A 27,782-nucleotide genomic window follows, 5' to 3' on the forward strand; every position below is an offset into this window, starting at 1 on the left:
CATTTAACTTAACACACGAAAGGATATGAATTCAGTTGTAATTTTCTGTCCACATAGGTATACAACATTCCTGGTATATTTTGTTTTGAAGGCATCAGTTTTCCGTCTATAATTATTTCTTTATTGACACAGAACTGAATGTTTATTGTGTCAATGTCAAACTTTGTGTGATTATTTTCATATCTTTAAAGGTTATGTTGGAATATATCCCAAGTAAAATTGTCTACAAGAGTATGACATTCTTGTAGAGACAGAGGAAGGTATATGTCATTTAGATCTAATATGTTCTTTGCTCCCCTTTTCGCTGCTACGTCAACCGCTTATCATTGTAGTTTAAAGAACTATGAGACGGTATCCAGCAGAACGTTATCTATGTACCTCGACGTGAAAGAAAGTGAACTAAAAGGCTTATTTCTGATATAATTTATGATCGTGTTTGCAATTTTAACGATTCAAGAGCTTGAAGAACTGATAGTGAATCAACTCAAAAACTAATGTGCAGTCGGCTATTATCCGGGGAATGCTTACCAGATAATTCAAAGCCATCAGAACTGCAAATAGTTCAGCAGTAAAAATGGATTTGTTTGATCCAATGTGGAATGATTTCTCAGTTTTTAAATTTGGTATCACATAGACCGAGCCGGCTTTATTTTTAATCAACGAACCATCTGTGTATATTTTCAAATGATTTGGGTGATTATTTTCAATGTGTGTGTGTGTGTGTGTGTGTGTGTGTGTGTGTGTGTGTGTGTTAACTAGTATCACCCAACGTGACACCCGTGCGATGCCCATGATAAACGGCGTTCGCACACGCAGACACACAAGTAAAAGCGCTCACGCGGCATGCAGACAAACATACGTGCGCATACGCACCAGTAAACACACAAAGGTACTCAGTTTACATATCACACATCGTCTTTTTTTCAACTGAATATATTTTACATATAGAGACTGGAGAGTGTAAACTGAAATACAATCACATTCAAATGGGGAGAGCGAGCGAGCGAGCGAGAGAGAGAGAGAGAGAGAGAGAGAGAGAGAAACAGAGGTGACAAGACCAAAAATTATTTATTTCCGATGTTAACAAATAAGTATTGGTGTGCTTTAAAAAAAAATTAATTCTTTTTTTTTTTTTTTTTTTTTCACCCAGAGAAACACAGAGACAAAAGGACAGCCTCGAAAAAATGACCAGAGCAGATACTGAGACGCGAGAAAAATTATTGTGAACACAGCCATAAATCAATCAGTGCGGCTCGCTGTGGAAAAGCAGAGGGCTTTCCCCATCGTCCTCCTCCACAACCAGGCCCTGGTCATCAGCAGACGCGATGATCAGGGGATTGGAGGCATTCCGTAGCCCCAGGAACTCCCACTCGGCGTAGCCATAGGAATCCGTGCCCAGGCCCACAAAACCCTCGCCGGGTACGTCCTCGGGAATGCTCACATTGAACAGGGGCACCCTGTTCACCGCCCCGGACACGTGGCCTCTCTGTGGGGGCACCGAAACGTCATCAGTCGACGGTTATACAGCACACGAACAGAAACACAGCGCACAGAGCTAACTACTGCATGAGTGTGGCTATTATTACTTACTGTAAGGATAAAAGACTGGAGAGAGACAGATACAGAGAGAGAGGGACGCGGAGAGGGGGGGGCACGGGGGTGGAGTGGGGGTGGGGATAAAGAGAAAGAGAGACAGAGAGAGAAAGTGAAAGAGAGAGAGCGAGAGCGAGCGAGAACAAGAGAGAGAGAGGGTGGAGGGGGAGGGAGATTGAGAGTGTAAATTCCTCCTCCAGTCCGCCAGTGTTAGGCTATTATATATAATCAAAGATAATTGCTTGTAGATCAACAGGTTAATAAAGAGGACAAGAACAAAAGTGGGAGACAGGGAAACTGCCGCTGGGTTCAGTGGTTATAAAGGAGACTGAAACCCGAATGGTGTAAGCATAATCATTGTGAGCAGCAGCAGCAGCAGCATAGTGAGATACGACGTGACTTAATATTGTGGCTCAAAAACTAAGTGCAGAAAACGCAGAAACTACTCGGTTTCAGTTTCGGGTTTAAGGAGGTATCAATGCGTGCGAACAGATCCATATACGGTACACAAGTTACATCTACTCTATCTATCTATCTATCTATATATATATATATATATATATATATAAAGAGGTGATATCTGTCCGAGATGCAAAGCCAACGTGTTGGTCAATACCTAGGCTACATGTGCAAGGACAAGTTACTTACATAAACCAGAAGTTTCATGGTGTTGTCAACTTTGTCTATGGCCTTGTCATTTCTGCCACCCACTATCACCTCGCTGCCGGCTGAGGACACAAAACAAAAGAAACAGATTGATGAAAGACTTGCCGCAACAACACGTTTCGCCGCACAAGCTGGTGTTGATGTTGTTATGACAACACCCACAGTCACTGTTTTAAGAACGTTCAGGCAACAATTAAGCTGCACCTCTCTCTTTCTCTATTATTCGTTTCTCCTCCACCTCTCTCTCCAGCACACACACAAACATACAGGCACACATCCAAACACACACCAATACAAGCACACACACACACACACACACACACACACACAAAACCCCCAAAACCGCAGACACACGTATCCTCACCCACTCACACATGTATACATGCCCACACAAATCATCTCCACACATTCACACACACAAACACACGCACGTACACCCCCCCCCCCCAAAAAAAACACACAAAACGCACACACACACACACTCACATCCTCCCCCAAACCCCACCCCACCCCACCCCACCCCTCGCTCCCCAATTACACCCCCCCCTTACCTACCACCAGCACCCTCCGTCCTGTCTCCCGATTCTCCCTGCATACCCCCTCCCCCCTCAATCCTCCTACCCCCACACACACACACACCACACCACACCACACACACACACACACACACCAAGATCCTTGGTGAGCAGGAAGAGCTGATCGTTGGGGAAGAGGAAGAAGAAGAGCCCCGTGGCGCGGTACGTGTCGCAGCCCGTGCCGTTGACGCGAGCTGCCACATACACCCCCCCACTGCCGTTCACCGCCACCATCACCGCCTCCGCCCTCACCTCGATCTCCGACCTCAACAACACACAAGCACACAGGTAGACATGTAATTGATATTAATGTGGATAGACATTAAATGAAACTGAACACACATGATCAGTCAAAGATGATTTATATATATATGCACATACATACACACACACACACATATATATATATATATGTACAAAATTATATATATATATGTGTGTGTGTGTGTGTGTGTGTGTACAGCTACACCACATCTGCTATGCAGATGCCTGATCAGCAGCATAGCAGCATAGCCCAACGCGTTTTGTCAGGCCTTGGGTGCATGCATACTGATACACACACACACACACACACACACACATATATATATATACATACAGAATATATTTCCTTTTCAGAATTTTGCCAGAGGGACAACACTCTCGTTGCCATGGGTTCTTTTTCAGTGCGCCAAGTGTGTGCTGCAGACGCTACCTCGGTTTATCGTTTCATCCGAAAGACTAGACGCTCAGTTTGATTCACCAGTCGAACTTAGGAGAAAACAGCGAGAGCGGAATTCGAACCCAGTCCCCCACGGACTCTGTACTGGCAGATGTGCGTCTTATTTCTGCCACCTTCATCACACAGTGTGTGTCGTGTGGTGCCAAAAGTCGTGCAAGACCAGACCAGACAAGACAAGACAAGACGTATCAATTTCAGGAAACACCGTGGAAGTACATGAAAATGGGACATATTTCCTAATATAAACATATAACTCCCTATTGGCGTAGAGCGTACAATCATTTATAAGGGCTGTACCAACTAGTCGGTTAAGACGTAGAGTACTGCCTTTGGAGGAATGAACGAAAAAAACAAACAAAAAACAAACAAAAAAAACAACAAAAAACAAACACACAACCAACCAACCAACAACCTTGTATTAGCAACATACAAAACATTCACCACGCGGAGGACCCACCACTGGACGTCCCCCAAAACGGCCAAGGTGGCGTTCAGGCTGGCCGTGGAGGCACACCAGGGGATGGGGGTCTCTAGCACCGTCTGCCGCAGACGTTTGTCATAGCTGTTGACGGCCACCACCTCAAACACCCCCTGCTGGGCCGAGATGTAGGGGGCCTCCGAGCTCACGTTCAGCTCTGCAGCAATCCGAATTCTTGTCAGTTAAGCTCTGTGCAAGTTCGAACTAGGGTAAAGCTCTGTAACAGTCAGAACTAGGGTAAAGCTCTGTAACAGAACTAGGGTAAAGCTCTACTCTGCAACAGTCAAAACTCAGGTAAAGCTCTGTAACAGTCAAAACTCAGGTAAAGCTCTCTAACACAACAGTAAGGACTCGGTTAAAGCTCTGCTCTGCAACAGTCAAACAGTCTGAACTCGGGTAAAGCTCTGTAACAATCTGAACTAGGGTAAAGCTCTGTAACAGTCAGAACTAGGGTAAAGCTCTGTAACAGACAGAACTATGGTAAAGCTCTGTAACAGTCTGAACTAGGGTAAAGCTCTGTAACAGTCAGAACTCGTGTAAAGCTTTGTAACAGTCAAAACTCAGGTAAAGCTCTCTAACACAACAGTAAGGACTCGGTTGAAGCTCTGCTCTGCAACAGTCAGAACTAGGGTAAAGCTCTGTAACAGTCAGAACTAGGGTAAAGCTCTGCAACAGTCAGAACTAGGGTAAAGCTCTGTAACAGTCAGAACTCAGGCAAAACTCTCTAACAGGATTCAGGTAACGTTCTGTGACAGCATTCATGTAAAGCTCTGAACAATCCGAACTCGTGTGAAGTTTTGTTAGATGCGCTGAAGTCAGGTAAAGCTCTGTAAAGCCCGAAGTCGTGGAAAGCTCTGTAACAATCCGAAATGACGTAAAGCTCTGACACCGGTTTAACGATCACGATCATAAATCAGAACTTATGTATGGCTCTGTGATAATCCGAACCCGCGCAATGCTCTGTAACAATTGAACAAGTGAAAAAAAAAAAGAAGCTCTGTGACAATCAGAACTTATATAAAGCTCTGAAGCAATCCTAACAATGAAAAGCTCAAAAACAATCTGAATGCATGTCAAGGTCACTAACAATCCAAACTCACGTAGATTTCTGAAACCACACGAACCCACATAAAAGCTTTGTAACAATCCAAATTCATGTATACCTCCGTCGACTGACATACAGAGAGATAGACAGACAGACAGAGAGACAGACAGACAGACAGACAGAGTGCTGACCATCAAAGAAAGCGAAGTAGTCCACAGGGAAGGGAGCCGGGGCAGGAGGGGGTCCGTGGTCACCTTTCTGTCCGGTGGTCATTGTGGTCAGTGTGTAGATCTCGTTCACACCCAGTGTCACCTGTACTTGACCGCTAGTTACCTGTTGGTAATGATTTAAACAATGTTTGCTGCTTCTACATTTACGCACCTGTTTCTGAATAAACAAAAAATATTGGCGCTCTCATTGTAGCGACGCTCTCTCCCTGGGGAAGCAGTCCGAATTTGTATTTGTATTTTTTTTTTATCACAACAGATTTCTCTGTGTGAAATTCGGGCTGCTCTCCCCAGGGAGAGCGCGTCGAACCACTTCCTGCGTGCAGTTTTATTTGTTTTTCCTATCGAAGTGGATTTTTCTACAGAATTTTGCCAGGAACAACCCTTTTGTTGCCGTGGGTTCTTTTACGAGCGTTAAGTGCATGCTGCACACGGAACCTCGGTTTATCGTCTCATCCGAATGACTAGCGTCCAGACCACCACTCAAGGTCTAGTGGAGAGGGAGAAAATATCGGCGGCTGAGCCGTGATTCGAACAAGCGCGCTCAGATTCTCTCGCTTCCTAGGAGGACGCATAACCTCTAGGCCATCACTCCACACAGGGGAAAGAGTGATGCAACAAAATACAACCCAAACTAACACAACACGATGCAATGCAATACAATACAATGCAATACAATTCAAAAGCAACAACAGCAAAAAACACACACACACACACAAAAACAAAAAAACAAAAAACAAAAACAACAATAAAAAAACAGAAACAAAACAAAAACAAACAACAACAGCAAAGACAAACAACAAAACAAAAACAAAAACAAACAAACAAAAAAACAGACACACACACAGACACACATACACACAGACACACAAACACATGTACAATCTGAAATACACTGGAATACATCCAGGTCCGACAAAAACGTACTGATTACCAACACTGCAGACGTGCACTCCCAAATATGCCAGAAAACAACAACAGCAAAGTAACCAAGAACACTCTATCACGAGACACAATACAGCTGTTGTTACCTTGAGAGGTGTCAACTTGCTGAAGATGATATTTCCATGTCCAGCAGGATCCAGTTTGGTGTACCACACCTGTAACTCCTGGATGTCCACCTGTTCCACACACCTGCATGGTTAGTACTCAGGTGTTCGTGCGCGCACGTGTGTGTGTGTGTGTGTGTGTGTGTGTGTGTGTGTAGTTTTTTGTTGTTGTTGAAACGTGTCAGTTGAACGCAGTGGATTTATTCTTTGTATATAGAAGGAATCGTTTTTTTTTCTTTCGTCTTTTTCTTCTTCTTTTTAAAATTTTTTTAATTTTTTTATACTGAAGTATGGTTTCATATCATACCTGAAACTAACGGTCAGATATTCGGATACAGTGTTGTTGAAATACGAATATCAATACCTGTTCCCGAGAGGAATTTGGCTTCTGTCGCTAATGTTTGAAAAGAAAATTCTGTATTCTAAAACTTTTCTCCGATGGTAATAATTAAAACAAACATTGGGGTGATGAACAACTGTTTTTTTTCCAGCACACGGACTATGTGGTGCATTTTCCAAGAAAACTAATGTAATAACTCAGTAACTATGGATGCTATGCAAGTCACACTGTACGAAAAACTTTCTTTGTATGAGTGTATGCCATCGTCTTTTAATACCGTGCTGATCTACACTGATATAAAACAGAGACAGAGGGTTTTGGAACAGAGCGTAATTCTAAACAGGCATGAAAAAAACTGAAGACCGAAAAAGAGAAAAACAAACAACATAAAAAGAGCGTGTGGGTCCAGCTTAAGAAGCTGTAGCATTTCATAACCCTAGAACGATCATAATATTTGTTACCCACCCATCCCTGAAATCGAAAGGGTTGTAACATTTCGGATCTTTAATAGTTAAAGCAGGCATCAAAATGCAATTTTGTATGAGTGCCACTGAGGTAAAAACAGTGTGGTTTTTCAAACCATCAGTATTTTATGAACGTTTACTCCGATCCGATATCTGTAAGTCGACAACATTCTGCTTGAGAGACTTCATGGAATACTGCTGCAACCAGTGCTATACTGCCACCACAATCATCACCTCTGAAGAAGAAGTTTCAGTTTCTCATGGAGGCGTCACTGCGTTCGGACTATACCACATCTGCTAGGCAGATGTCTGACAGCAGCTTAACCCAACGCGCTTGTCAGGCCTTGAGTGCATGGTTATATATTTGTGTACATATCAAAGTGAATTTCTTTTTTTACATGATCTGGCCAGACGGCAACACTCTCGTTGCCATGGATTCTTTTTCAGTGCGCCAAGTGCGTGCTGCACACGGGACCTCGGTTTATCGTCTCATCCGAAGGACTAGACGCTTAGTTTGATTTTCCAGTCACACTTCGGAGAAAGGGTGGGAGCGGGATTCGAACCCAGTCCCTCACGGACTCTCTGTATTGGCAGATAAGCGTCTTAACCATTCTGCCATCTTCCTCCTTCCCGAAACTGAAGAGGAAGAAGAAGAACACGACGATGACGACGACGACGACAAAGAAGTGTGCCTTACGAAGCTGCCCATCAGCTGCAGAGTGATGTTCTGTGTTGTGACGTTGTAGGCTGGGAGGGGAGGGCGGATGCACTGCGAGTCGTCATGACTCTGCACACACACACACACACACACACACACACACCAGAACCATGTTACGCACCATACTTTGTATGACAGGTTAAAAAAAAAAAATATATATATATTGAGTCGGTATTTCTTAACACGCCAGGGTATCCAGACAGTATAACTGAGATCCACGAAGGGTCCACACCACTCACTCTCATTCGTCTCACTTTATTTTTGTTATCTCAAACTGCTTCATGAGTTGTTGAACCTCTCCTTTGTTCGACAGTCGACTGTCAGCGGTTACTTATATAATTTTTACCACTAATACAAAAAGAAAAGAAGAAGAACAAGAAAGGTATGTGCATATGTCCCTTCCTTTCTCTCATAAACTGCCTTATCAACCCGGAGCCATTTTAGAGCTATTACTACCACGTCTTTCATCTTGAGTCACCCGCACACGGCAACACCTACAGCCGTCCGCTGCAGTCTCAGCGACAACAGTCCACAGGAGAGCTATTTATGTTAGGTCGCCGGTTAGAAGGCCACACACTGGAGGAGAGCCTGCACTGCCCTGCTGCTGAGTCACTTCGGCGGCGTTCAGTACTTAGGCGCTTGTTCTGATGAGTCAACATGCACAGGACAACCACCCACCAAGCCATTTAACCCCCCCAACCCCGTCCCCCACCCTACCACACACCTCTCCCACTTGCGGAGCCAAACTCGCCACCTGCGCGAGCTTCTCCCCGAGTATACTCACCATGGTTTCTTTGACGAAGATGCTTCTCCCCGAGTATACTCACCATGGTTTCTATGACGAAGGTGAGGTGTGAGGCATCGAGAGTGGTGAGCGTGACGATGCTACCCCCCTTCTCCAGACGTCCCACCCCGTACCCGTGTCTCAGGTACAGCCACCCCGGGGAGGTGAACTGACACGTGTGAGCTGAAAGACACACACCGTGTAGTCACGTAACACTTTCAAATGTCTACAGATGACACACACTGTATACTAGTAATGTAACACTTTCAATGTCTACAGATATAAGCTGTAACATTTCCATATCAAGAGATGTAAGCTGCAACACTTTCATATCTGCAGATGTGAGCTGTAACACACAGCGTAGTAGCCACGCAACACCTACATATTTACAGATGCGAGCTGTAACACTCACTGTGTAGTAACGTAACACTGACATGTCTACAGATGTGAGCTGTAACACCGTGTAGCAACATGACACTGACAAGTCTACAGATGTGAGTTGTAACACACCATGTAGCGACGTAACACTGACATATCTACAGACGTGAGCTTAACACTCACTGTGTAGCAAGGTAACACTGACATACAGATGTAACAAACAGTGGAACACTCACGAGAGAGTCCCTTAAATTGAGAATAGCAGCGACATCAACAACCACATCACCCCTACCACCAAACTCACCATGCAGTGTCCCAGACGTGGAGTGTCCACTGTGTAGTGACCACTCTCGGGCTGCTGGCGGTCATGAGAGAGTCCTTTACATTGACAACAACGACAACACACCACCACCACCACCACAACCACCATCACCAACAACAACAAAAACAGCAAAAACAGCAAATGACAAACGACAACACCACCACCAAACTGACCAGTGACCCAGACGGGAGTGTCCACTGTGTAGTGACCACTCCAAGGCTGCCTGGCAGTCATGAGAGAGTCCCTTACATTGACAACAACGACAACAACACCACGACGATGACCACCACCACAAACACCATCACCACTACCAACAAAGACAAACGACAATGACAACACCACAATCCAAAGGGCCACCACCACCACTACCAACAACAACAGCAATAACGGCAACTACAATGACACCACCACCACCACCACCACCAACAACAACAACAAAAACAGCAAATGAAAATGAAAAAACCACCACCAAACTGACCAGTGTCCCAGACGTGGAGTGTCCACTGTGTAGGCTGCCTGGCAGTCATAAGAGAGTCCCTTACATTGACAACAACGACAACAACACCACGACGACGACCACAACCACAAACACCATCACCATCACCACTACCAACAACGACAAACGACATTGACAACACCACAATCCAAAGGACCACCACCACCACTACCAACAACAACAGCAATAACGGTAACTACAATGGCACCACCACCACCACCACCACCAACAACAACAACAAAAACAGCAAATGACAACGACAACACCACCGCCAAACTGACCAGTGACCCAGACGGGAGTGTCCACTGTGTAGTGACCACTCCAAGGCTGCCTGGCAGTCATGAGAGAGTCCCTGTCCCAGGGCAGACCTCGCAGGTAGCTGTCTACCAGGTTCCAGGCGATGGTGCTGTGAATACCGTCACATACTGACACCCCGGGTTTCTGCTGGTTTGTGTGGGATGTGGGAACTTCAACATCCTGTCTTATCTCACTTTTTTTCTTTGGTGCTTAATGGTGTTTTTTGTTTGTCTGTTGTTGTTTTTTTAATTCTTTTTGTGGGTGTGAGGCCTTCAACATCCTATCTTATCTCACGTTTTTTTCTTTGGTGCTTAATAGTTGTTGTTTTTTGTGTTAATTTTTTGTGGGTGTGGGGCCTTAAACCTCCTATCTTATTTCACCTTTTTTTCTTTGGTGCTTCAGTGGGTGTGGGGCATCACTTTTTTCTTTGGTGCTTCATGTTGATTAGTGGGTGTGGGGCCTTCAACCTCCTGTCCTTCCTCACTTTTGTTTTATGGTGCTCCATGTTGATTTATGGGTGTGGGGCCTTCAACCTCCTGTCCTTCCTCACATTTGTTTTATGGTGCTTCATGTTGATTAGTGGGTGTGGGGCCTTCAACCTCCTGTCCTTCCTCACTTTTGTTTCATGGTGCTCCATGTTGATTAATGGGTGTGGGGCCTTAAACCTCCTGTCCTTCCTCACTTTTGTTTTATGGTGCTTCGTGTTAATTTGTGGGTGTGGGGCCTTCAACCTCCTGTCCTTCCTCACTTTTGTTTTATGGTGCTTCGTGTTGATTTGTGGATCTGGGGCCTTCAACTTTCAATCTAACCTCACTTTTTTTTCTTTGGTGCTTCATTTGTTTGTGGGTCAGTGCGAGGTCTTCAACCTCCTATCTATCTCATTTTTTTGTGTTGCTTCCTGTTGATTTGTGGTGTGGGGCCTTAAACCTCCTATCTCATTTAATTTTTTCTATGTGGTGCTTCATTTTTTTCGTGGGTGTGGGGCCTTAAACCTCTTATCTCTTATCACTTTTTTTTTTGTTTTTTTGGTGCGTCATTTTTTCTGGGTGTGGGGCCTTAAACCTTCATTTTTTTGTGGGCGTAGGCCCTTAAACCTCCTATCTTATATATCTTTTTTTTTTCTTTGGTGCTTCATTTTTTTTGTGGGTGTGGGGCCTTAATCTCATATCACTTTTTTTCTTTGGTGCTTCATTTTTTTGTGGGTGTGGGACCTTAAACAACCTATCTCATATCACCATGTTTTCTTTGGTGCTTCATATGCCTTATTCGTTTGTTGTTTTTGTTGTTGTTGTTGTTCTTGATTAATTGATTTTTGTTTGGGTAGTATCTTCTGTCTATGCTCTGTCAGAGACTGCCTTCACGGATAGAGCCGACTTAAAACTGCCATTAACTTTCCTATGACATTCAGTCAGGCTTCAGTCACACACACACACACACACACACACACACACACACACAGAGTCCCCTCCCCCGCCCCCCCCTTCCCCCTCCCCCCCGCCATCCCCCCTATTTTTTGTCCACATTTTTTTTCTCTCTCTTCTTTTCACTCCAAAACCCTGTTTTCCCATCCAAACATAGTTCATGTTTTTATGTTGATTAACAATTAATGGACAATCTCTTCGCAGAATTTTTGCATACATTGCTGGGTGGGGTTTATTTTTCAGCAGGTACTTTAGTTCACAGGCATCTATCTGTCGTCCTGATGCTCTGCCATGTGATCAGCATTCCGATTCGCGGGGTGAAGGAGTGGGGGAGAAGGGAGGGGGGGGTGAGGGGGGGTGGGGGAGGGAGAATTCCCCGAAGTAGCTCAATATCTATGATCTTTTTTCGTCTACAAAATGCTCTATTTCAGTAGAGTCAAAAGGAACAATTCATGCTTTATACCGAGCGTCAATATCTTGCCTTAATTTGTGATATCAATGAATTATTATTATCATTATCATTATGAGCATTTACGCTTAATCTTGAAAACAAGCCCTAGGCGTTTACAAACAGAACACATATGTAAATATCAAAAAGGAAAAATTGAACACAAGATACCAAACATTATGAGAAATTATTCACCCCACCCCCCCCTACACACGCACAATACACACAAGCACAGGCGCACGCATACACACAAGTCATAAATGGACAAACGATTGTAACATAACTCACAGTTTGGCTTATATCTGACCTGGTCACACTGGGTCAGCTTGCCCCATGTCGGGTTACTGTATGGGGGAAGTCGGCCCCTCATTTTCAATAAACAGAAAACGAGTCACAAGATAACCACAAGACTCAGACATGGCTCTCGTGATATGTAACAGTATCGTGAAATCCAACGACCCTTTCTGGAACAAATAGGATACTTTCTTATCTTGTCATGCTTTGCTTTATTCTTATCAGGATCTGTTCCTGGGGGCTCTCGTCAAGGGCAGCGACCGACAGAAGATAATGCATATCAAGTTGTGTGAAACAAGATACATGGGCAGTTTACACTCACAGAAAAACACCGACTTTCTTTTTGCCAAACATGTTTGTCCGTGACCTTGGATCATGTCGGTGTGTGTGTGTGTGTGTGTGTGTGTGTGTGTGTGTGTGTGTGCGTTTGTGCAGGCGTGTGTGCATGCGTATGCGTGCGCGGGCGTGTGCTCTAAGTTGTGCGTAAAACATCACTATATATGCGATATAATAAATATAATTCAAAATTATGCTAAAACTTTTGAACTCGGATATGGTGATTATTCCATACTAAAACAAATATGCAAATCAATTCAATTTTCCGTTTTAAGACCAACTCACCTGGTCATCATACCATTCACGTAATTTTGATTTAAAATCTGAAACAGAAGAAATGGGAACATTGTCGACAAACAGATTACGCACCAAAATGTACACAAGAGTTTGAATCAAAATATTAAGAAAATTTATCTTTTGTACACAATACACCACGTATTATTTTCAGAAGCAAATGAATTTCAGTGATGCACAAATAAGTTGAAATTTGGTCTGGTGCGGAGTTAGGCTACGTGGTGTGTGTGTGTGTGTGTGTGTGTGTGTGTGTGTGTGTGTGTGACCGATTTGACTTGACTTGACTTGACTTCATTTATTGTCATAAAATCCCGAAGGATTAATAGACACAACAAAGAACAAAGGGAACAAAGAAATAAACAGTCATCTAATACGCATGCACTGAAATACATAGTTGGCGAGTGTTTTTTGACAGTCATTGCAGGTGAATAAATCACTTGGTTTTAGGATATTGTTTTGTATTTTTCTAGAGATCACATTTGATTGATGATCATACTGCTGTATAGTTGTGATTAGATGGTTTCGCAAATTATGAAATAAGATACACGTATCTAAGAAAAGTAATTCATCTTCAACAACTTCACATATAGCACATAACCTCTCTTCTCTGGGAATGTGTGCATATCTTCCTCGTTCGATGTTTAAATAATGTGCGCTTATTCTGAGTTGACAAAGAGCTTGTTTGTGAGCAGGATCGATTTTATCAGTTAGATAATTCTCAATTTGATAATAGTTTCTTTTAATTTTGTTGTAGACGTCTAATCTGCTGTATTCAGTTTTTCTCTGTTTCCAGAATTGTACATATATATTTCTTAGTTGTTGGCGTAATGTAAATTTAAGTCTGCTGTTATTCCAAACATGACCTAATCCTACATTGTGAAGAATATTCTTTAGTGTGTGTGTGTGTGTGTGTGTGTGTGTGTGTGTGTGTGTCTCTCCCTCTGTGTGTGTGTGTATGTGTGTGTGTGTGTGTATGTGTGTGTGTGTGTGTGTGTGTGTGTGTGTGTGTGTGTGTGTGTGTGTGTGTGTGTGTGTGTGTGTGTGTGTGCGTGTGACAACAGTGGTTATGGAGTCACCAGCATTCGTTTTTTAAAATTCTTATTTTCTGTCACCCCTCTCTCACCAACCAGATCTGAGGTGAAGCGAAGTGTTGAAAACACCACAAGTTATCATTAGTTCATTAAGGGACAGGCCTTATCAGCCATCAACCACATCTGGGAGAAAAAGATTTCCTAATACCACAAGCCATCCACCAGACATATGTGCTTCACCATAGTGAAAACAGACCTCCCTTGTATGATATTACTTTTTTTGGTCACAATATAATATCTATTTCTCTGTGTGACGATCCATCTAGTCTGCACAAAGTGCCCTGTCTATATGGCGAGGTGCACCTGTACTTAACCTTCGACTGCAAAACAGGACCAGGGTTCGCAAATATAAATAAAGCACTGAAAAAGATGCCTGTCCCATAAAGACGTACCAACTGATTCGACCATGATGGTTGTGAACGCCATGTTGACGCTTTTGAGTCTTTGTGTTCTTTCTGACGTAGCTGTTGCAGAGACATCTACCGATGGTAGTCAGTGTTTGGCGGGTTTGATCGTAAACCAAGCTCTTCAACTGCAGCAGTATGAAAATCAACTCCAGCAGAAAGCCAGCCAGCTGCAACAGCAAGAGAGTCAGCTACAGCAGCTGACCGATCAGCTGCAGCAGCTTGAAAGTAAACTGATAGCAATGGAAACCGCCGTGGAGCTGAATGCTGCGGGTCTGAAGGTGCTCAACGCAACGAAAACCAAACAGGGTACGATTTTACAATCTTAATTCCTTGTTCCGTTCTTCTTCTTCTTTTTTTTTTTTTTTTTCACTTGCTTTTGTTTTCAGTGTTACGAGTTTGCTGCTTTCACTTTACATCGGTTTTTTTTTCCCCTTTACAGTAGCCATTTCTTCTTTGAGGCAGTCCTGCTTCACCATCCTCGGCATTCGCTCTTCAGTATCATCCATCTTCTGTGTGAACCTTTCCAGTATTGTGTACATCTGTTATTTCATTTCAGACTTGAAATGTTTTAAATGTGATGCCAAATTTTCTTCCAGATCATCGAAGCGGCGACTGATTTCTGACATGAAAAAGATGACTGTCCATAAGAACGTTCCAACGTTTCGAACGTGATGGTCGTCAATGGCATGTTTACGCTTCTGAGTCTTGCATTTTTTCTGAAGTAGCCGATTCATTATTCTCTTCAACTGTCTCCTTGATTTCAACTTCTTCAAGGCTTTAGATCTTTGTTGTGTATTTTGATGAATTAGGGCTTTCTTCCTCGCTGTGTGATGATCCCTGCTGCTTTCTCCTGAAATGACTGACAGAGTTTGTGTGGTTGGACAATCTGGTTTCAACCTGAAGTCATCAAGGTAATACTGTTCGTTATACAAGAAATGGACACGAATCAGACCACACAATGTGTCCCATACCAGCACACTGTCCTCACTGAAAACCTGAACACATCTGCACACATCTATTGGCCAGTCACGGCATCGCCCCAGTTCTCCATGAATCGAGCGCTGGCTGAAGGACGCACCGCACGTGCACTGTCTGTCCGGGAAGGTTAGCGGCATGGTGCACGTGGTTCAGATAAAACTTTACATCAACCGAAACGAAAAACAGTTCAAAACATCGAATTTCAAAATTCACTTCTTTAAGAAAAATGCGCCTCTGTAACCGTCAGACTACACTGAGCAATACTAATTTTCATGTCCAACGGAAACTCAAAACAAGTAGAAACAAGGTCCGCTGTTTAAGAGCTCATAGCAAAAATAGCTAAACTAGTCGGTGACAATAACCGACCACTATTTAAATAAAACTTCACTGAACAAATTCTGATTTTTCCTTTCAACTTATCAGATTAAACACTTGACCGAGTTGACGTTCACACCATTTTACAAAGCGCCACCTGGCCATCTAAAAAACAGTTCATTAGAGGACACAGCAGTCTGCATTCTGCTTGCGTTCAGTCAGAACAGATACTAGTGAAGTGATGCAGTAGTGGTGTGAGGTCGTCTCTGCTGTGTGACCCTCATGCTGACTTATCATTAATAGTCCCTTGTTGACTGCTGGCACTGGGACTGTGGCAGACATGATTTGGTGGGGCTGCCTTTGGTAAGTGGCGTGGGGAAAATGCCACTGAATAGGCACGGACTATGGACGGGGCAGCAAAATTAAATGAAAAAAAAAGAAGTATGCAGTCAATACCATACTGCTGAGCACTATGATGACCAGGGCCTAGACCCTCATCATTTTTCATGGCAGCAAAGAGACATCAGGATTAGAAACATCAAGAAGTCCAGCATTACCTTAGTCTTCATCTTCCAGATTCACAGTATGTCTCCTCACGCACCAGTCACAATGAACACCCTCGAGGACAATGAAACACACACATCAAGACAGTTAAAATTATCTCTATGTTCAGATAACATTTCTTTTTTCTTTTTCTTTTTGCAGTTTCGTTCAGTGTCGGATTCAAGGGGATGCCCATTATCAGTGTTGGTTCAGGAGGCACAGTGAAATTCAATAAAATCGTCACCAACGTCGGCGATGGATACGATCTGAACACAGGCGTGTTCACTGCTCCCCAAGCCGGCGTATACGCTTTCTACGCCAGCTTGCGTTCATCCAACAGCCATCTCTGGATCCAGCTGGGAATCTTCAAGGGCAACGTGGACATGGTCGCTTTCACTGGTAAAGGGAGGGATGATCACTGGGACAGAGGTAGCGGGTTTGTGACCGCTCACCTCAACAAGGGAGAGCAAGTTCGTGTGCGACAAGTAGGGGGGGGCACCCATCTGGAGGCAGGTCCCTTCACTACCTTCTCTGGCATACTCGTGACTGCTGACTGACTTTAAAAAAAGGTTTTAACAGCAGATTTGGTGTAGTATACGGATCGGTCAGCATGCTTTGACACCTCCTGGAAACTGTAACTGACTACACGTGTGTTGGGAACAGAAGTCTCTAGTGATGAGGTTCTTGAATGGACAATTGGCATGAAAGCAGCCCTGCGGTAGAGTCTTTTCTGTTGCTCATGTCAGCTGATGAAGTGCTCGAATTTTGTGGAACAAAAATATGTTGATATTTTGTTTCGTTTGTCGCAATACAATCTGTCAGTGTGTGTGTGTGTGTGTGTGTGTGTGTGTGTGTGTGTGTGTGTGTGAGTGCACGAACGTTTGCGCACGTACGGTGAGTGTGCATGTGTGTATGTGGTGCACAAATGAGTGTTCAGGTGTTTGCACTCAAGCACGTGCATAGCGACAGAAGCAAAAAAAAAAAAAAAAAAAAAGTCACTGACGTAGCACAAAATTTAAGAGGAAATTTCTTCTGTGGTCCAAGGTGGTAATCCTATTTATACTGAAAGACCCAAGGCACACCATAGGGGTGGCGGATAGGCGAAGATGAAGACGAAGAAGAAGAAGAAGAAGAAAAACCTGTGGAGGGTAGAAGAAGAAGAAAAAGAAGAACAACAACAACCACCCTGTGTAGGGTAGAAGAATAAGAAGAATAAGAATAAGAAGGAGAAGAAGAAGTGCATCAGACAAAGTACCCCATCAAGAACACAGCACTTCCACCCACCCTGGCCCAGCAACCCGCCCCGATCTCATCGTTCACAGAGCTGTAGTCCTCTGACGCCCATAAAGGTGTGCCCAGCGACACGGCATCCGCCGGGCTCTCTGTTCCCGGGTAGTGTACCCTGAAACACACACACACACACACACACACACACACACACACACACAGAGACACACACAGAGACACAGACACACACAGACACACACAGACACACAAACAGACACACACAAACAGGCACACACACACAGACACACTCACACAAAAACACACACACACACAGACACACACCACAGAGATCTACATTATGTGAAAAGACGCTAAATGAAACTACTACTACTACTGCTGCTGTTGCTGCTGCTACTGCTACTACTACACACATACAGGCACGCACGCACGCGCGCGCGCGAGAAAAAAACGAAAGATAGAGCAGGGGAAAAAAAAGAAAAAAAAAAAGAAACACATACCGAACACACACACACACACACCACACACAGAGAGATCTACATGTGAAAAGACGCTAAATGAAACTACTACTACTACTGCTACTACTACTACTACACCCCGCATCCGGCCCCCCTCCGACCCCCACACACGCACACACCCTTGCCTCTACCTACCCTCTCACCCACCCCCGCTCACATACATGATAAAAACAGTATATATATATATATATATATATATATAAAAACCAGAAGGGAGAACAAAAAGACGGATGACAACAACTGTCTCGGACCCCACGGCTTCCAAAGCCGCGGAAAGCTCAGCGTCCCGTGTGACGTCACTGATGACGTCCCAACCCCCGTCCGCGGCGACGATACGGGTCTTCTTCAGTCCTTCCGCGTCCAGCATTGTCCTCAGGGTCTGCCCATGCGTCAGACAGATGACCAGGAAAAACATCAGTCCCGATGAGGGGGATGATAGTCATGACGATGACGACGATGATGACAATGACGAGAACGATGACGTATAGCCGGCGAGAAAGAAGTGTTTTAGGAGGAAAGGAACAAGGGGAACAGGAATGCTACACGTAGTCTAGGCTACACAGTGCGTGTCTGTGCTCGTGTGTGTGTGTGTGTGTGTGTGTGTGTGTGTGTGTGTGTGTGTGTGTGTGTGTGCGCGCGCGCGTGCATGGACACATGTGCTGGTCCTCACATGCATATTTGCACGTGCGAACATGCGCGTTAGCGTGCACTGATGTGCATTTGTTTGCGTCTTTGTGTACATGCGTCTGTGTGAATATTATGTGTGCGTGCACGCGGCGGCGCGCGCGCGTGCATGCAATGCAAAAAATGGAGCATGCGCCAAGTATAAATCTATTCATTTATAAAATTCTAATAAAAACAAAAACAAAACAAATCGAACACAGATGTTATTTCTTGCTTTGGAGAAGATCTTATTAAACCAAATCATTCGTGCAAAAGACAAAACTCTTATTACTTGTCTTCTTTAGTTGTATCCTTCATAAGATTGTTAAAAAAACAAAAAACAACAACAACAAAAACCCTAAAAAAAATCTTCATGCACTTTTTAAAAATATACAAAACAAAGAAACCAGAAACACACACGCACACACACACAAACAAAGAAAAAAAGAAAAACGAAGAGAGAAAAAAAAATCCACCCACACCAAAAACCACGAAGAGTGAATAAAATAAAAAAGAAAAGAAGGAGAAACAAGTTCTTGTACAACCATTTAATTCATGTTTGAGGGCATAAACCGTTTCTTTCAAATCCTTTTTGTTACACATAAAAATAAATCTCTTTTCATCTGGATATATGAAACAGTTTACAAAAGCTAATACCTTTATGTAGGTGATGTCGTATGGTCTTTCGTTCCAAATCTGGGAAAGAACAGAAACACACACATATAAATATACGGAACACACTCACACACACACAGAGACACACACAACACACACATGCATGGATGTACTCACGGTCACCTACAGATATACACATACGCATACATGCATATACACATGCAAATACAATTGCATAGACATAGACCCGTGCAACACGCACATTCACACATAAAGACATATGCACGCCCACTTGCACACGCACGCACTTTAGATTTCATTGTTGGCAAAGTTGTTTTCGTGTTACTCAAGACCATCGCGATGTCTCTTTTTTGTCTTTTTTTTGGATAAATCATAATTACAATAATCTTTTCTCGTCTCATGCACATATCTTCATTCGCTTACATGAGCATGCAAAGGGAAGTGAAGATAGATAGATAGATAGATAGATTGAGAGAGAGAGAGAGAGAGAGAGAGAGAGAGAGAGAGAGAGAGAGAGAAACAGACGGACAGACAGACTAACAGACATACATACAGACAGAGAACAACCAGACAGATAACAAAGTTGGGAAGACAGCAAAGGAAAGACAGTAACAAAGACAGTATAACTTTCCTGACACTCTTGCCCTTTAGTTTCCTGCACAACACACGTGTAATATCGCTCGAAGTGAAAAGACGTTAAATCATAGAAAGAAGAACTCTTGGTCCACAGGTAAGGCGCCATGGCTGAATTGGTTCGGCGTACGTTGGACGTCTGATCCAGTGTTCACCAATGATCAGGGTTCGAAACCCCCCGTTTCGACGTGGTGTTGTGACCTTGGGGAAGGCACTGTAATCTTCCTGACTCAGGTATGAATGGGTGGGTACCTGACTTCCGTTGGGGAAGGTTAAACTGACGGGAGAAGAGGACTGGGCACCGTCTTGCAATGCGGAGCCCAAATCAAAGTGGATAATAATTCACTGCCTTGATGCCCCGATGACCGTAAAAAGGTCTTTGGGAACAGTATCAGTATCAGTTGCTCAAGGAGGCGTCACTGCGTTCGGACAAATCCATATACGCTACACCACATCTGCCAAGCAGATGCCTGACAGGCAGCGTAACCCAATGCGCTTAGGCAGGCCTTGCGAAAAAAAACCCCAAAAAACAACAACAACACAATAATAAATAAAATAAAATAAAATGAAATAAAATAAGATAAAAAGAAATAATTAAAAAAAAAAAAAGAAAAAAAAAAGAGAAAAAAAAGAGAGATAAATACATAAAGAAAAGAACTACTACTACTACTACTACTACTATTTATAAGGCGCAAAAACTTGATGAAGTCAACTACACACACACACACACACATATATATATACATACATACATACATATATATATATATATATATATATATATATATATAAACACGCTCCCCTCAACCAACGCTGCCTGCATCATGAACAAACCCCGATGTAATCAATGTCCAGGCTGTGAACCACTTTGGCCCCTTTCACCCATTTAACGATGTAGGTGGCCAGACGCCGGGGGTCGTTGTAAGGGTCCCGGGTTCCATTCCCCACCCAGGCAGGGAAATCCCAGGGTAACCCGTACAGCTTGATGGCAGGATTCCTCTGCACAGGAAACAAAACAGGGGTTGAATGTGCAATATGCAGGATGAATGTTCAACACAATAAAATGCATGATGTTAACTTTCAGTTAAATATATTTATGTTAATAATTAGGTTGTGATAATCATTCATGACAATTATTTTAAAGCTAATATGTGAAATGCTTTTATTTGAAAACATATTTTTATTACTCCTGTTTAACCAAGTAATGTTTATTGTTGTATCTATGTGTGTGTACTGATTGTCTGGTTGTGTTTTCCCGCACCTGATGCAATTTGTCTTGCGAGATAATTAAGTTATTCTTATCTTAATTATAATCAGTGTGCAATATAGTATGTCATGCTCACAATCATATTCAAAATAATGTTTATTTTATTTCATTTTATTTCATTTCTTTCTTTCTTTCTTTTTAAATATTGTCTGCAATGTGTGGAATGAAAGTACGAAACAATGTGTGTGATATTTTTACATCTGAGTCTTCGTTTTATCCAAATAACTGTTGTTGTTGTTTTTACAGTAATGGTCTCCATGCTGTTTACTTGTCTATGTTGTGATAATGCACCTGACCAAATTTCTCTAACTGGAGATAATAAAGTTATTCTTATCTTATCTTAATTCACCCTTTCACCGCCAATGCCACATTTTAGCACCAGCAAGGTGGAGCACTCATGTCACCGAAACGCTACCCGATCATGGGTCTGTTGTTATCCATGAACCTGCTGCTCTTAATTTTTGGTGGTAGGATAGGCCATAATTATGTTGGAAAATCCCTCGCTATTTTTTTCTGACACCATCTTTTCTGTGTTTATAGCACAGGGGAATTTTGCACTCTAAATTGACTAGCGGTGAAAGTAGAATGGTATATCTGATATCAAGGATGCAAATAAACAGAGAGAAACACAGCGGGGCAGCTTTTAACGTTATTATTATTATTATTATTATTATTATTATTATTTTTTTTTTTATTGCTTTGCAAACCTGGAATTCACTGCCGTTTTCAGTCCTCCATAGTTCCTCCTCTCTGATCCTTTAATTAAAAGACGTCTTAATAATTTCATTTAATGTTGTCTCCTTATCATTAAGCAATCAACTCAATAGCTGTATTGTATGGAATCATATCTATTTCTTCCATATGTATATATGTATGTATGTGTGTGTGTGTGTGTGTGTGTGTGTGTGTGTGTGTGTGCGTGCGTGCGTGCGCGCGCGCACGTGTGTGTGTGTGTGTGTGTGTGTGTGTGTGTGTGTGTGTGTGTGCCTATGATAATGACAACAACGATGATAATTACGACAACGACTACAATGGCGGTGATGATGACGATACGACAACGACGATATAATATCGATGATATATATACACACACCCTCTTGGCTTCTTTCATCAGCCACCACTCATAGCCCCGGTGGTAGTTCTCGTCACTGGCGTTGTGCATGTGAGAGGCCTCGGTGGCGTCTTGGACATGACAGGGACGTAAAAGTAACTATTAGATGACTTCTGCCCAAATAAGTGACTATCAGATGACTTCTTGCCAAATAATGCTTATACCACGAGAACAAAATGATATATCGTTATTTTGATTGGTGGGAAAGGAGAAGAAGAAGCTGAAGAAGTAAACATGTTCAGAAGACGTGTGGCTGACTGTCTTTTTTCCCGTCACCTCTCTGTGTCTCTGTCTCTGTCCACTCTGTCTCTGTCCACTCACTGTGTCACTGTGTCTCTGTCCCGCCCCGCTCTCTTTGTCCCCTCTATGTGCCTCTGTTTCTTTATCTGTCCATTCGCTGAGTGTCTCCCCACGTTCCCTCTCTATCCCCTCTCCGTCTCTCTCTCTATTTCTCTCTGTTTCTCTCTGTCTCTGTCTGTCTGTCTGTCTGTGTTTCTTTCTCTGTCCCCGCTCTGTGTTTCTCTGTCTGTCTGCGTACCCACTCAGTGTCTCAGTCTGTGTGTGTGTGTGTGTGTGTGTGTGTGTGATGGTGTGTGTGTGTGTGTGTGTGTGTGTGTGTGTGTGTGTGTGTGTGTCCGACTCTTATCTGTTTCTCATAACCGTTACGATCATCACCACCTACAGCTCCCATAACACCCGCACCCACCCCCACGAATAGTTTTAACATTATCATCATCGACGATGATCATCGCCTCAGCACAACAAAACCGATCATTGTGGTTTTCATAACGATGATAATGATAATGAAAAAAATGGAAAAAGAAAGCTGACCTGAAGCTTGAGCATCCCCTCCGATCTCTACTTTTAGAATCTGCAGAGATGCCCCGAACTGAGGCTGCACACACACACACACACACACACACACACACACACACACAGAGAAACACACACACATACACACAGAAACACACACACGCACATGCACGTACACACACACACACACGCGCGCGCGCGCGCGCGTACACACACACACACACACACACACACACATACTGTCTCTCTGTTTTTGCGTGAGACTGAGACAGACACATACAGATACACAAAAAGAGAGACAGACAAAAAGACAGAGAGACAGAGGGAGAGATTTCAGTTTCAGTTTCAGCAGCTCAAGAAGGCGTCACTGCGTTCGGACAAAACCATATACGCTACACCACATCTGTCAAGCAGATGCCTGACCAGCAGCGTAACCGAACGCGCTTAGTCAGGCCTTGAGGAAAAAAAAAAAGAAAAAAAAGGGGGGGGGGGATAAATAATAGATAAGCTTACATAAATAAATAAATAAATAAATAATTATAATATAGAAAAAGGTAGTAATAATAATAATAATAATAATAATGATAATAAAATAATAATAAAAAAATAAATAAAAATAAATAAATAAATAGAGGGAGAGAGAGACAGAGAAAAACAGACAGACAGATAGCGAGACAGAAAGACATGGAGAGACAGAGAGAGGCAAAGAGAGACAGAGAGACGTGGAGAGAGAGAGTGAGGGAGAGAGAGAGAGAGAGGCGGACAGACAGAAAACAGAGAGAGAGAGAGAGAGAGAGAAGAGAGAGAGATAGGGGTTCGGTTATCTGACCTTGAATAAGTAGTCCAGCACTTGAGATCTCTGAGGCTCGAGGTAGTCTGCCAACAGTTTGGATGTGCCCTTAACACACAATGAACGCATAGTGATACCCCTCACACGAAACGTGCCACACGGACAACAATCAACAAGATGCAGTGGAAAGCTTACTGTACTCGGAGTAGATTGCACTCGATTCCGAGTAAAGGACACTTTCTACTGTATGTAACCGGTAGAATGAGAGAATCTTCATCAGCGTATTCTGAAAAAGTTATTGGCATTTTCCCTGGAAACCCATGGCATGGCTGTCTTCGGTCAGGTTTGTAATGTCTTTAAAAGTCAGTGAGTTCTAAACCCTCTCTCCCTTTCCTGTTGGGATATCTATCTGTCTGTCTATTGTATTATATTGCATTGTATTGTATTTCTCTTTTTGTCACAATAGATTTTTCTGTGTGAAATTCGGGGTGTTCTCCCCAGGGAGAGCGGGTCGCTACACTGACAGCGCCACCCATTATTTATTTTTTTGTATTTTTCCCTCGTGCAGTTTTATTTGTTTTTCCTATCGAAGTGAATTTTTCTACGTGATTTTGCCAGAAACAACCCTTTTGTTGCCGTGGGTTCTTTTACGTGCGCTAAGTGCATGCTGCACACGGGACCTCGATTTATCGTCTCATCCAAATGACTAGCGTCCAGACCACCACTCAAAGTCTAGTGGAGGGGGAGAAAATATAGGCGGCTGAGCCGTGATTCGAATCAGCGCACTCAGATTCTCTTGCTTACTAGGCGGACGCGTTACCTATGGGCCATCACTCCACATCTATCTAGATATCTACCTATCTATCTATCTGTCTGGCTAATATGATGCAATAAGAAGCACAATATCACTACAAACAATTAATGCTCAAATGTTACGGATACAATACTGGCGTTTAAGGCATTTATCACAGTATCAGTGTAAGTATCAGTATCAGTAGCTCAATGAGGCATCACTGCGTTCAGTCAAATCCATCACAATCATATGCTATTCGCGGGGCTGTGTGGATAAAAAATACAAAGGAACAGAATAAACAGATAATAGGGGGGACTAACGTTCGGTATACTAACATATTAGGTATATCTTTTTCCCTTTTAAATGCGACTAGAAGACAGGGCATCTCACATAACTTGATGAGTCCGCTCACTTCGGAAACAACGACTGTAAAACAATGAAAGCAACGAGAGAAGCAAGGGAGATAAAGCAAAGAGCCTGACCGACAAGCAGAAACAGCAGCACTGAGCGATAACAAAACCCTCAACCCCATCACCACCAACACAGTAATTATTTCAGCCAACGGTGTTTTTTTTCTCCTCTTTATATATATATATATATATATATATTATTATGAATATTGGTTACATTTTAAAATTTTATCTACCACAATGAGAAACGAACATGAAAACAACAATATACAACTGAACAAATCGACATGCGTCCTGTCAGTGTTTTCTTTCGCGTTTACTCCCTTCCTTCCATGATCGTTTTATTTCATTTCATTTTATTCTGTTGTGTATGTTCAAACGTATCAGTGTGTGCATTGATGTGTGTGTGTGTGTGTGTGTGTGTGTGTGTGTGTGTGTGTGAACTTATCGGAATCATTTCCATCGAAGTAGCGGCTACTCACCGACCCTCCACTCAACCCCCCGATGCCATCAAAGGTTCTTCCCAGTCCCATGGTGTCATCCACTGCAATCAGCTCTCCGCCACAACCACAAGGCAGCATCAGCATCAGCGTCAGCATCTGCTTCAGCATCAGCCGGGTTTGGCCCGCGTGCGATGATTTCCATACAGCTTCCCACATCTTGAGGTGGGGTTAATCTTTGTCACAGAAGCAAAGTTTGTCAGCTGCAATACAGTTTGCGCAGAGAAGATTTTCTTTTCACTCTCTGTTACTTTCGTTATTAGTCAGTTTAAGAGTTGTTGTTTTTTTTCCACTCACATGCATCTATAAATGTTATTTCCTCATATTTAGTGTCCCTTGGATAGTATATCACTGGATAAAATTGATATTGTCACAGTGACGTGTTTAAAAAAAAATTATCAAGCATTTTAATCAAGAGAGCCCAAATGACAGACAGGATCACACACACACACACACACACACACACACACACACACACACACACATACACACACACACACAATTTTTACCAGATTCTGATAATAAATCAGCGCGCAAAATCAGTCTTTTCCCAGTTGTATGTAAAGTCCGAACACCCACGAAAACACACAGACACACACACACACACACACACACACACACACACACACACACGCACGCACGCACGCACACACACACCGGCACACACACACACACGCACGCACGCACACACACACACACATACGCACGCACGCACACACACACACATACGCACGCACGCGCACACACACACACACACACACACAAAATTTCTACCAGATTCTGATAATAGATCAGTGAATTCCACTAGTTATTCACCAAGACTGCGAATAAAGTCCACAGAGTACCAGAATCAACTATTGACTACAACAGTAAATAAAACAACATGTTTCCACGCGGCACGGTCACAAAATTCTGTTTAGCAACAGCTTTGAAACACCAGTCACAACACTCTGTCCTGCGGCTCTGTCTGCTAGACTAACCACGACCACTGCCATCAGGCTGATAACTGGGAGATGAAACTTACCAAGGACATCATCATGATAATCGTTATCACTATCATATCGGACCACGTAGTCTGATTGTGCCGAAAACGTCGTTGGTTATCATGTTACACTGTAAACACTACGAATACCGCAGGTCACAACTCACCACCTACTGGAGAGAGTTCAATGTGTTCAGAAAGATAATATTTCTGATCAACTGTTGCTTATTTTAAAGCTTGTTTTCCTGTAGGGATTTTCTCGCATTATGTAATATTGTTTGCTTCGTGTCAAGTTTACTGGATTGAGTCAAACCAGCTTCCGTGCTTTGTTGTGACTGATTAAACATTGTCCCTGTTCTATCTTCAGACTTGTGATGATCATTTCGAACACACGCCACACACACGTGCACCACCCCCTATACCCCTCCCCCCTCCACCCTGCACACACACACACACACACACACACACACACACACACACACACACACACACACACACACACACGGTGCGCACGGCAGACGCACGCAAACACATACGCATTAACATTGTTCGATCTTACTTTGGGAGTGGCAGCCGGAATGGTAAAGACGCTTATCAGTGACCGTGAGGGTCTGGGTTCGAATCCCGCTCTCGCCCTTTCTCCCAAGTTTGACTGGAAAATCAAAGTGAGCGTCGAGTCATTCGGGTGAAACGATAAACCGAGGTCCCGAGTGCAGCACGGACTTGGCGCATTGTAAAAAAAAAAAAAAAAAAAAAGGCAACCCCACATAAACAAACAAACAAACAAAAAACAACAACAAAAAACATGGCAACAAAAGTGTGGTGCTTTGGCAAAATTCGCCGGGAAAGTACACAAATACAATTATGTGCATGCACTTGCCTGATAAGCGCGTTCGGTTATGCTGCTGTCTCATCTGCATAGCAGATGTGGTGTAGAGTACATGGAATTTTCTGAACGCAGTAACACCTCCTTGAGATCTGAAACTGAAACGTTTACATTTTTCCGTAAAAAAGCCAAAACTTTTTTGTGTACCATCGGTGAAATCACGGACTCGGACACATACACACAGACACAGACACGGACAGACAGATAGACACACACACACACACACACACCAAAACTAATCACAGGAACAGTCTT

General features: G+C 43.2%; 2 protein-coding genes across 5 annotated transcripts; one reads left to right on the plus strand and one right to left on the minus strand.

The window, feature by feature from the left end:
- Positions 1-997: 997 nt before the first annotated feature.
- On the minus strand, positions 998-26,639 carry LOC143300868 (galactocerebrosidase-like). 4 transcript variants are annotated; one of them, XM_076614859.1, is made up of 19 exons: positions 26,476-26,639; positions 25,642-25,835; positions 23,996-24,064; positions 23,185-23,248; positions 22,336-22,424; positions 20,810-20,974; positions 19,364-19,402; positions 18,295-18,422; positions 17,565-17,682; positions 12,938-12,975; positions 10,138-10,262; positions 8,704-8,843; positions 7,856-7,945; positions 6,337-6,426; positions 5,270-5,411; positions 4,013-4,190; positions 2,930-3,099; positions 2,242-2,321; positions 998-1,486 (listed from the first exon to the last, which is right to left on the minus strand). In XM_076614859.1, exons 2-19 carry the CDS (start codon positions 25,816-25,818, stop codon positions 1,244-1,246), a joined length of 2,145 nt encoding a protein of 714 aa, XP_076470974.1. In that variant the 5' UTR covers positions 25,819-25,835; positions 26,476-26,639; the 3' UTR covers positions 998-1,243. The 4 variants fall into 4 exon arrangements, with proteins under 4 accessions (XP_076470974.1, XP_076470973.1, XP_076470967.1 ...); XM_076614858.1 differs by having other exon boundaries at positions 25,642-26,010; XM_076614852.1 differs by having other exon boundaries at positions 26,434-26,639.
- Positions 14,396-17,069, plus strand: LOC143300900 (EMILIN-2-like). Its single transcript, XM_076614860.1, has 2 exons — positions 14,396-14,750; positions 16,443-17,069. The coding sequence occupies exons 1-2, from the start codon at positions 14,444-14,446 to the stop codon at positions 16,835-16,837; spliced, it is 702 nt and encodes a 233-aa protein (XP_076470975.1). The 5' UTR covers positions 14,396-14,443; the 3' UTR covers positions 16,838-17,069.
- Positions 26,640-27,782: the final 1,143 nt, after the last annotated feature.

The sequence above is a fragment of the Babylonia areolata genome, chromosome 2, assembly GCF_041734735.1.
Source record: "Babylonia areolata isolate BAREFJ2019XMU chromosome 2, ASM4173473v1, whole genome shotgun sequence".
Classification (NCBI taxonomy): domain Eukaryota; kingdom Metazoa; phylum Mollusca; class Gastropoda; order Neogastropoda; family Buccinidae; genus Babylonia; species Babylonia areolata.

Excerpts from the sequence above, each read along its gene's own strand:
- LOC143300900 (XM_076614860.1), top strand. The coding sequence starts at position 14,444 with ATGATGGTTGTGAACGCCATGTTGACGCTTTTGAGTCTTTGTGTTCTT. Across the intron at positions 14,751-16,442 it reads CGCAACGAAAACCAAACAGG|TTTCGTTCAGTGTCGGATTC; the intron begins GTACGATTTTAC and ends TTCTTTTTGCAG.
- LOC143300868 (XM_076614859.1), bottom strand. The coding sequence starts at position 25,818 with ATGTGGGAAGCTGTATGGAAATCATCGCACGCGGGCCAAACCCGGCTG. Across the intron at positions 7,946-8,703 it reads CCTTCGTCATAGAAACCATG|AGTCATGACGACTCGCAGTG; the intron begins GTGAGTATACTC and ends GTGTGTGTGCAG. Across the intron at positions 4,191-5,269 it reads CTACTTCGCTTTCTTTGATG|AGCTGAACGTGAGCTCGGAG; the intron begins GTCAGCACTCTG and ends GGATTGCTGCAG.